Genomic DNA, 11245 nt, shown 5'->3' on the forward strand with positions numbered 1-11245 from the left:
ACGCAATGTCTACAATGTGAAGTGTGTTATAGTTGGACATTCAGCAGTATGCAGATTATGTATTCTCTGCAGGAATATAAGGCCTACAGTACTGGACACCAGATATTGGCACACTTAGGAATGTGCAGCCTGTGTATTGTCCGCAGTACTATAACTTCTACACTGTCGGATGACTGATTGTTGGGCATTCTGCAATGTACAGCCTGTGTATTTTCTGCAGTACTATAATGTCTACAGTTTAAGACGATCAATATTTGGACTTTCAGAACTGTGCATCTATGCATTGTCTACAAAAATGCAATGGGTACACTATTGGATAATTTGATATGTGGACACTCCACAGTGTTCAGCCTGTGTATTTTCTTCAGTAATGCACTGTCAACAGTGTGGGAAACTGATATTTGGCTATTCAGCTGTGTGCACCCCGGGTATTGAACACCCGGACACACAATGAGATGCTGGATCCCTTTGCAGTCTTTAACCTGGGACAGTGCATATTTTGTTGAGACCTGAGACGCGTGGATAGAGACTCATGGCCTTTGAGGTCAGTGTTGGGGCAAATATTTAACAGAACAACCGACTATCCAAACTGATCAGAGGTTGTTTCACCTCATATCCCTGAAATAGAAATATTTCTGTCAGTTGTGTCCACTACCAGGCTTTGATCCCGTTCTTGTATCCCTGAAAATAGATTAGTCTCCAATTGATTCTCACCAACTGTGTTGTCCTTGAAGAGATAGCAATAACAAATTAGCTACCCGGGGCTCTTGTGATACAATGGAAGTGTCCCTAGCTTTTGATTCATGAGGTCTGGGTTCAAATACCCCATCTCTTTATCAGGCCTAGAAAGCACAAAATCAACTTTAAAATGACAGTAATGCTTGGCTCAGAATAACGAATGGCTTGTAATTTTTGGAGGCCATCATTGGCATAACGGAAAGCAGCGACAGTCTGTTTTTTTTAAAATCATTACAATTCTGCAGAGAATTATGCATTTGGATCTTTGAAAGAAGCTGGGAGAGTATGCATGCATCATCACTTCTGATTTCCCGACGGTTCAGCTGTGATTTTCCTTGCTGCATGGCATGACTGAGTGAACTTTCAGCTCCCCTTCACACGGCAGGTTACAGCTAACCAATCTGAAAAACAATTTTCCTGATTTTCCAAATCAGCTTTCTCCCATTTCCCATTGGTGTATATCTACCGATTACTGAATCTCCACAACCTCAATCATTACTTGGAAGTACACCTCAAGATTTACCCTCAGTGATCTGTCATCAATAACTAACCCTCGACCAGACTAGCTGTTACTTTGTTGCTGACATTGGGAGCTGATTCAATGCAATTTGGCTGCCTTGTCTCCCCTTTTAAACCAGTGACTGCACTCATCATTGATTGCATATCTGCCCAGCACTCTGAGACGTCCTGGGTTTTTGGCAAGTGTTGTCGATTACTTTTTTAAAAAAAATTCTGCATCTTTCCTGCTATGTCCCCTCCCCAGCAGCTCACTGTGTTTTCCCTTCTGTCTCTACTTTTTGTCTCGATCTATCTGCTGGAAAATGGGATGAGAGTAATTAGATGCCAGAGTGGACTGGATGGGCTGAAAGGTCTTGCTCAGTACTGTAGATCTCTCTGGTTCTATTTGTGTGCCACGAAGAGGCTCTATCACTATTTCAGTTAAAGCAAAAACAAAATAGGTGAAAAACTGAATGATTTCAACGTATTGCTGTTTGTGCAAATATATTCCTGATATCAGGCTATGCACGTATCCTCTTTCACATCCTCATTTAACCAGCATCTCTACCCATCTACCCCTCACCCCTACACACATACACACACACACACACACACACACACACACACACACACCCACACACACACACACACATGCAGGGACATGCCAAAGTAAATGTTCCTCTTGAGAAGACTTTTAAGTAGTAGAAAATCAGCAATTCTGTGGGAGCACAACATCTCAAATTTCTCCTTCAAGGCACATCGAATATTCATGGTCATTAATTCACTTTATTTGGCTTAGCTTAATTGAAAAACCTTCCATTCCTAGACTTGGGGTATTTTTTCCCCCAACACTTTGCCTGAATAGGTGCAGCTCCAACAACATCCAAAAAGCTTGACACCAACCAGGACAAAGCAATCTGCTTGAATGGCTCCACATCAACAAGCAACCATTCCCTCCATCACTCACAGCCCATAACAACAGTGTGTGCCATCTACAAGATGCACTGCAGAAATTCACCAAAGATCCTTCGAAAGTACATTCCAATCCAATGGCCAATTCCATGTAGAAAGACAAGGGCAGCAGAAAAATAACAACACTACCACATGGAAGTTCACCCCAAAGACACTCACCATCCTGACGTGAAAATATATTGCTGTTCCTTCAGCATTGTTGGCTGAAAGTCCTGGAATACCCTCATAAAGAGCATTCTGGGCCAAACTACAGCATGTGCACCTCAGCAGTTCAACTTGGCAGCTCACCACCACGTTCTCAAGGGCCAGAATATACGCTGACCAGCGGCGACACCCATCTCCCATGAAGGAATTGAAAAGAAAACATAAACTGCACCAGTCCATATCCTCTTTCTCTAATCAAATCATATAGGTATAAAATTACATTGCACGTCCTTTCTTAAGAAAGAAAATTCTGGCTGATCATTATAACGATGGGAATGTGGTGCAATTTGTTACTGTATATCTATGAGGTGGAAGATCTGACTTGAACTAAGAACCATAATAAATAGAAACAGGAGTAGATCGTTTGTCCCACCATGTTTACTCCACTATTCAATAGACATGGCTGATCCTACACACTTTATGTCCACATTCCTGGGTTTTCCCTCTAATGCTTCATTCCCCTGGACCAAGAACCCGTGTATATCAGCGTTAAATATAGACAAGAACTCTTCACCCAGAACCCTCTGTAGTGTGGATTTAAATAAAAGTTTTTCACTGTGGCATTTTGGTGAAGTAAATCAGCACAATAATTCCAAATATTTAATGATTTATAAACCAGGCGTTATCAGTGAAATATAACGTGTAATAGAAGAAAAACTTTTTGTTTATTTAAATAGACAGGAATCCCCCCAAAAAAGAACAAAGTGGAGTGGTTATTAAAGCATTAATATTCGAATGCAGAGTGGAACTTAACACAGACTGTTACAGGAAACCATTTGAAATATATTGAGAAGAATGAAGTCTCAACCATTGGTATTGTAAACATTTTCAAGTCTAGGATAAAGTAACAAAGTCCTGCTTTAAGACTGAAAGGAAAGCTCAGGTAACTCTTCATGAAAAGATAACCAAAGAAAAGTCAAAGCAATAAACTTTGGTCACGATCACGAACTGCATAACACAAATGTGAGTTGAAGGTGAAGAGTCTTATGGAATGTTGCAGGAAGTAGAGAAGATGTTCAGGGAATGAAAACAGATCGGATTCAAAATGACTGAAGACACATGTTGGTCAAAGTATTGAAGAGCACACTGTATTGCAGAAGTTTTGCAGTGATTTCATAGGATCAATTATGAACTGAAAGTATTGTGCAGTTCTTGAAGTGCAATTCCCACCGCAGGTTAATTCTGTGTTTTTATTTAAACAATGTAACAATGAGAGTAAACGGATATTTTATACCATTCTTTAGCTCCTCTCTGAATTTTGTCTGTGTTAGTGCATAAATGCAGGTGTTGGTGCACGAGCTCAAAAGACGGAGCATGAATCCAAATTGCTGAGCAACATATACTGGACCACTAATGGTTTTGTCCAAATAATTATAATTGATGACTTGCCAGTTTAACGAATGTGTAACATATGTCATCCATAAAAGTATAAAATTAGCAGACAAGGCAAAGAGTAAAATAATTGATTTCCTTCGATTCTCCATCTCTGGATCAATATTATCCTGTCCACTTCCATGACACCGGAATCCTCTTCGGAGTCGATTGGCTTTTATAATATTCCTGACAGTTAGACCATTGAACACCAAAATCAAGAAAATAGGAAGTAGCGGTGTTAGAATACTGTCAATCCACTCATATGCTGCCCATAACGGTGAGGTATAATAGTCTGGTCCTTGAATGCAAAACCATGGGACGTTGTCAATGATAATTGATGGAACAAATAAAAAGTACCAGACAGTAGACCTCAAACAGCTGATGACTGCCACAATTACTATCACCACAGTTGCAGTTTTCTCGGTACAATATCTTGGTTTTAGCTTCTGGCAACAAATGGCTACAAACCGATCAAATGTGAAAGCTACTGTGAACCAAACAGAGCAGTCAAGAGCTGCAAGTAACAAGACAGCCCTCACAGCGCATACAGGAGTGATGAACAAGAAAGTGAGCGGAAAATAAATGTTATTAATTCGATTCAGTATGATATTAATGATGACAAGTAGTAAATCTGCTGCTGACATTGCCATCAGGTAACAGGTAATGCATTTGGAGAGGCCACAGTTTCCTTGATATAGGATCACAATCGCCACCAGATTAACTGAAAGAAAGGCAGCAAAATGGGCAACCTTTAGCTGTCAACTCTACAATAATGTATCTTTAGCCTTATCGAATTCTGGATTGCAGCTGTGGATCCATTTGAAACTAATTTATTAAATCTTTCCAGTTCAACATGAAACATAATAATATTTTAAAATATTCACCAGTACAAAAATAGTGTACAAGCAAAGAAATAAATCAAACATAATCAAAATAAATAACAATGGTACTCTGAAAAATTCGAGGTGATAAATAATCGAATTAAAACGTAATGAATTTAAATCGTGCAGTGAGAGCAACTTATTTAATGTTTCACATGCACAAGTTTAATATTTTAAACCTCACGTGTTCAATTCGTGAAAAATAATGTAACTCATTCCCGTTTATAATGAGAGGGCTAAAATTGCAAGGACATATTTCTCTTTATCCAGCTAGGGCATATAAATGCTTACATTTGTCTACTTCCTGAATTTTCTGAAAACGTTAAAAATCCTAAACACCTTAATTTCTTATAGCTGAGAGTCATGAAACTCTCAATGTGTGTTGGTACTATTGTCTCTGTTGCTTTCAATGCTGCGAGATCTTCTGTAGAAGTAATGATCTCACTCAGGAGACGCAGAGCACAATAAACAAGAAAGAAACGGTCAAGAACTGTAAATAAATGTTAGATTAAACTGCAAAGTTAATCATGAATCAATTTTTTCCAATCACATCAATACAAAAAAACAAATTGCTTATATATATCAAAATTGTAGATCATAAAATAAGAAGGAGCAGTAGGCTATTGTATTAACTTAGTCAGCTCAACAATGTATTTTCACCATAACCCTCGATTCCCTTCTGATTAAAAATGTGAGCCTTGAATGTAATTAGTGTCCCAACTTCAACAGCCCTCTGAGAGAGGAAATTCATCTTTACCTCTGCCTTAAATGTGTGACCCCTTATTCTGAGATCATGCCTTCTGGTCCTAGACTCACCCACAAGGATAATCACTTTCTCTACATCTATCCATTCAAATTCCCTACGAATCTTGAAAGTTTCAATAAGGTATCTTCTCATTCTTCTCAATCCCAACAAATACAGACCCAATCTAATCAACCTTTCCTCATGATATAGCTGTATCATACCTGGTAGCAGCTCAGTGAACCTTGTCTGAACTGTCTCAAAATACCAGTCTATCTTTCCTCACATACGAGATCCAGAACTACTCTTTATATTCCAAGGGTGTCTGACTATGGTCTGACATAGTTTGAAGCAAAGTCTTCTTACTTAAAAAATTACAGCATTTATAATAAAATGTATAACTTATATTAGAAACAAGAACACTTTAGAATTTTAATCAATATACTTGTTTCAACAGAGAGTAAATAATTGGTTCAATCATTGCCAGAAAATTACAACTTTCTTACACGACATGCCATATGTATAATGAAGCTCAACAAATGACAAGAGCCGTAACAGCAATTACATATTGAGTCACACGATTAGTTCTTGGATTTAAAGCCTCACCCATGACACCAATAGCTGCAAGAATTGGATAGTAAATACGTTCAATCTGAAAGATCACCGGGTACATAATTTTCTTCAACAGAAGTCTCTTGGTGTTGGAACATTAATGCTATCCACTTAAAAATCATTATGAACCCAAACCCCTGTTATTTATATTAAAGACAAATCTCTATTGAGACAAATAACATTGCTGCACAACAAATACCATTATTGACAATCCTCTGAACTGGCCACCAGGGCATTCTCTAATTGCAAAATTGAGCAGTCGAATTCATTTGAAAGAAATATTGTAACACAGTAACAGAGATCAAACTAAGGGCAGAAAATCGACATGAGGCTGTAAACTTATTCAGATTTTTTGAAGACCATAGACACTACTTAGCTACAACTGAGAACAATGTGAACTCATACATCTTTATGAAACATTTAACTACAGTAATTTTGAACTACATTTCATACTTTCCTTTCAACGTATGTATTGCTCTAAGAGATGCCCAAATGTGGTTTGAACTACATTACCTCCATAAACTAAACCCACGAAGCCCCATTTTCAGAGGATCTGTGACTGCAATATTACAAGAGAGCGACACAGCTGGAGGCAAAGCTCATCATACAGGATCACACTAAGTGGGCAATAATTAGGATAATTATGATACTGCCTGCATCATAAGAAGCAGTTTAAAATAAATTTCGTTTTTGATACTGGAAAAGTTCATTTCAATTCTTCAACACGGCAACAGTGGCCAATAATGCAATACATTAAACATTCAAACCCTCCAGCGACCGTTCACAATCACTACAGCACATTAATAATATGAGGTATACTGCAGAATCCTTTGACAGCACCTTTGAAACTGATTATGCCACCAGCAACAAGAAGTGTAACAGCAGCTCAGGCAATGGAATGCCAGTACCTGAAATTTTCATTGAGCATGAAATTGCCCTCAATTTGGGCAATACTTCCCAATGGTGCATGAGGATCCTGGTACTTATTAAGCTTAGGCTGTCATTAAACACGATGGCTCATGACCAAACATAACCACATTAAAACATAATAAAATCCGAAAAAAATTGATAATTTGTCAAGGAATATTATCAAGAAACCATTGCTTCTCGATTGCTAAATATACTTAGGAGGCAGATACGACAAAAAACAAGGAATTTAGGATTCTGGAGATCTAAAAACAACAGCAAAGCGAGAAATTACTGGAACAAGTCAGCAGGTCTTAAAATATCTGTGGAGAGAGAAATAGAGTTAATGTCTCAAGCCCAATGACCCTTCTTTATAACTGCCTACAGGTGGCTACGGTTGGTATTGATGCCGAAAATGGGAGTGGGGTCTGGGTTGAGTGGAACGGAGATGAATTGATTGAGATAGTGCCCAGGCAGAGAGAACAAAAGGGAAAGCAGTCGAATGGATTGCTAATGATAGATCTGGAAGATGAGCAAATGCATAATTGGTACTACTGAGAAGTAGGAATAGATGAAAATGGGACGGTTTTACTCGGAACAACCTACACAGAAAAATGCCTGAGGGGCTTGGGGGTGGGTACCGGACATGGAGGAAGGTGTTCATGCTCTGAAGTTGTAGCTAACTTCGATAAAATAGTTCAAACACTAATTCACATTTGTGTTCTGGAGTATATCAGGTCAATAATGGCATTGCAAACTAATACTAAATGCATGTACATGGTAACTCAATTGAGTCTGTTTCAAAGTAGGATCTTGTCATAGTGGACTTGTCCTAAAGATAGTGACCAAAAGTCACTATATGGGCTGCTGCGCTACTTTGTGTGAAATTGCACTGGACTCGCCAAAACAGAAATTGACAAAGACATTTCTTGAGATTGTATTGACTGAAGCAAATTGACTGAAGACAGTTATCTGTGATTCTGTATTTCTCATGAAAAGCGTAAAATGAATCGTCCACTCAGCCCTCCCAGTTGAAGATGGATGCATATGCCTCAACTTTGTCTTTCACAACAATATGATGAGCTCCATCATCTTCGAAAATGCAGATATTTAATGCTGCTTCATGTTAAAACTTACGGTAGGACGCATTTTTCCGAGGAAAAACAAAATGACCTGGAATAACATAGGCAACTGTCTTCACATGACAGGCCACGTTGGTGTAAGATCACACACACCTAAAAACCTCTGTGCTGGAAGCAGCTATGACAATAACTAGCAATGGGGAACAGTACAATTTCAGAGAATTCAAAACACAATCTTTTTAAAACATTGGACACCAATGTTACATCAATGCTGTCATTTCACGGAGACAGTACCTTGACCAGACAGATTGACCAACATGACTGCTCCTTAATCTGAATTCGAAAGAGTAAAAAAAAACAAGTTCTTGTATATTGAATGGGCAATTTAATTAAGTTAGATATTATTAATATGGCATAAGTTCACTTGATTGATTCGAGAAATGATTCTATGATAATTCAGTAATTGATGGAGCAGGGTATTTCATCACATTCATGAGCTGTTCTCCAATCTTCCAATGCATAACGGCATTTTTAAAGGTGTTTGTAGTGCAACTCAAACTCAGGAGTATCCTTCTGGCTAGTTCAAATACATGTTCAAATCGAACGTAATCTGAAGAATCAGTTCCTGTAATATTATAATGTTTAAAGTCTGTAAAATTGACAGGAGGATGAAGCTGCCTGATATGGTGAAGAGTAAAATCACTGACTTCTTTTAGGTCTCCATCTCTGGGTCCCTGTGATTATCTCTGACCTCTTGCCCTGACCTCTCAGTCCGTTACGGACTTGACTGATCATTAAAATGTGCCTATCAGAACACTGACCAGTAGAAATAAAACGAATTGATCAACATGATTCAAACCACATCAAACCAATCGAAACCAAACACAATGGCGCAGTATAGAGGTTTAGTTTTACAACACAGAGCCATGGCGAATTTCCAATCATCATCTCAGGTTCACGTGTAAGGTTGTAAGGGACTTTGTTAAAATAGATTCAGCTTCTGGCAACAAATGGCCACAAATCGATCAAAGGAGAAACTTATGGTGAACCAGACTCAACAGTCTGTGGTAGCAGACTCCAGGAAAGAAGAAGTACAACAGACATGGGTGATATCAAGGAAAGACCCTGGGAAATAATATTTTTTTTAAAAACCTGCAAATGCATAATGCTAATGCTAAGTGTAATGGATCAGACCAGAGACCCTCAAAACATTTTAAGAAGATAGCATAGACCCTGACTTTTCTTACTTTAAAGGTAGATGTAAAGTGAATGTTCCAGATGTGATGCAACTAGTCAAAACATAATATATTTAAACACTGTAGTTACAATATAAACAAAAGAAAGTGTACTTTAGAATAACGTAACTATAGGAAAACAACAGAATAATAGACACAGTGCTTAATACTAATTAACTATTCCGATATTTTAAGGTCCCATAAACTTACCCCTTGGCAAAAAAAGTAAATTCAGGCACAAATTCTTACATACTGTTTCCCAATCCAGGAGAGAACAACATCAATAGAGATTTCAGAGAAAGTTACAGTTAGGAATCATTGACTGAATTACAGTGACTCTAACCATGCAAGCATTCATCATACATTCCATTTCATTTCGTTTACTCCAGCCACCGAATGCCTCCACCTTTCTTCATCCAAGTCCAGACAACGTGCTGGCAATTGCATCGTCTCGCCCTGCCAAATGTATAAATTTCAAATTGTATGGATGCAATAATAAACGCCATCCAAACAGTCTAGAAAGTACCGATAGGTATTTCTATCTTCTCGTCGTCTTCTTGTAAGGGAATTGCACTAACACCCACATCACACCCATTAATAGCCATCTTGAATGGCTTTGCATTATTAGGTTTGGCTGATACTAGTGCAGTGGTTAACACAATTTTCAAACTGTCAAATGACTTGTGACCTTCCCCACAATGGGTCCGCCGCCATCGGCCATGAGGCCACTATCGGAGAACCCACAGATGACGTCACATCCGCCACCGCCGGGTTCCCCACTTCCGGGACAGCAAGCACCATCGCTGCCGTTGCCACCGACACTGAAGTCGCGACCACCCTCACCGCTACTGCCGCCGCCTACCCCGCTCCTCCTACCTCCGACGCCGGTCCGCCCATCACCGACGCGGACGCAACTCCGCCCACCGCCAGCGCAACTCCGCCCACCGCCGACACCGGCACAACTCCGCCCACCGCCGACGACGCTCCGCCCACAGCCGACGCTGACGCAGCTCCGCCCACAGCCGACGCCGACACAGCTCCGCCCACAGCCGACGCCGACGTAGCTCCGCCCACCACCTCCACAGCCAGCAGCTCCAGAGGAGACAGCAGCACCCAGCCCTGCCGAGTCTTCACCATCCCCCCAGACCTACCCCTTACTAAGGACGAACGGTCAGTCCTCAGTAAAGGGCTCACCTTTGTCCCCCTCCACCCACAGATCAACGAATACCGCTCACGCTTGGACATAGAGCAGTTTTTCCGCCGCCTCCGCCTCCACGCTTACTTCTTTAACCGTGAACCTAACCCTCCCTCTACTGACCCCTTCTCCCGCTTCCAACACACCCCCTCCTCCTGGACACCACCCCAAGGCCTCCTACCCTCCCTCGACCTCTTCATCTCCAACTGCCGTCGAGACATCAATCGCCTCAACCTCTCCACCCCTCTCACCCACTCCAACCTCTCCCCCGCAGAACGTGCAGCCCTCCGCTCCCTCCGCTCCAATCCCAACCTCACCATAAAACCCGCGGACAAGGGAGGTGCAGTTGTAGTATGGCGCACTGACCTCTACATCGCCGAGGCCGGACGCCAACTCTCCGACACCTCCTCCTACCGCCCCCTTGATCATGACCCCACCCCTGAGCACCAAACCATCATCTCGCAAACCATCCACAACCTCATCACGTCAGGTGACCTCCCACCCACGGCCTCCAACCTCATCGTTCCCCAACCTCGCACTGCCCGCTTCTATCTCCTTCCCAAAATCCACAAACCTGAATGCCCTGGTCGACCCATTGTCTCCGCCTGCTCCTGCCCCACCGAACTGATCTCCAACTATCTCGACTCCATTTTCTCCCCCTTGGTCCAGGAACTCCCTACCTATGTCCGTGACACCACCCACGCCCTCCACCTCCTCCAGAACTTCCAATTCCCCGGTCCCCAACACCTCATCTTTACCATGGACGTCCAGTCCCTCTACACCTGCATTCCCCATGCAGATGGCCT

The 11245-nt window shown here is 41.1% G+C and overlaps 1 protein-coding gene across 2 annotated transcripts; it reads right to left on the reverse strand.

Moving 5' to 3' along the window:
- Nucleotides 1-3185: 3185 nt before the first annotated feature.
- Nucleotides 3186-10173, reverse strand: LOC125488101 (probable G-protein coupled receptor 139). 2 transcript variants are annotated; one of them, XM_048620958.1, is made up of 3 exons: nt 10121-10173; nt 9608-9700; nt 3186-4507 (listed from the first exon to the last, which is right to left on the reverse strand). In XM_048620958.1, the coding sequence occupies exons 2-3, from the start codon at nt 9612-9614 to the stop codon at nt 3603-3605; spliced, it is 912 nt and encodes a 303-aa protein (XP_048476915.1). In that variant the 5' UTR covers nt 9615-9700; nt 10121-10173; the 3' UTR covers nt 3186-3602. The 2 variants fall into 2 exon arrangements, with proteins under 2 accessions (XP_048476915.1, XP_048476914.1); XM_048620957.1 differs by lacking the exon at nt 10121-10173 and having other exon boundaries at nt 9608-10014.
- Nucleotides 10174-11245: the final 1072 nt, after the last annotated feature.

This window comes from Rhincodon typus, chromosome 49 (genome assembly GCF_021869965.1).
Source record: "Rhincodon typus isolate 14 chromosome 49, sRhiTyp1.1, whole genome shotgun sequence".
In the NCBI taxonomy this organism is placed as follows: domain Eukaryota; kingdom Metazoa; phylum Chordata; class Chondrichthyes; order Orectolobiformes; family Rhincodontidae; genus Rhincodon; species Rhincodon typus.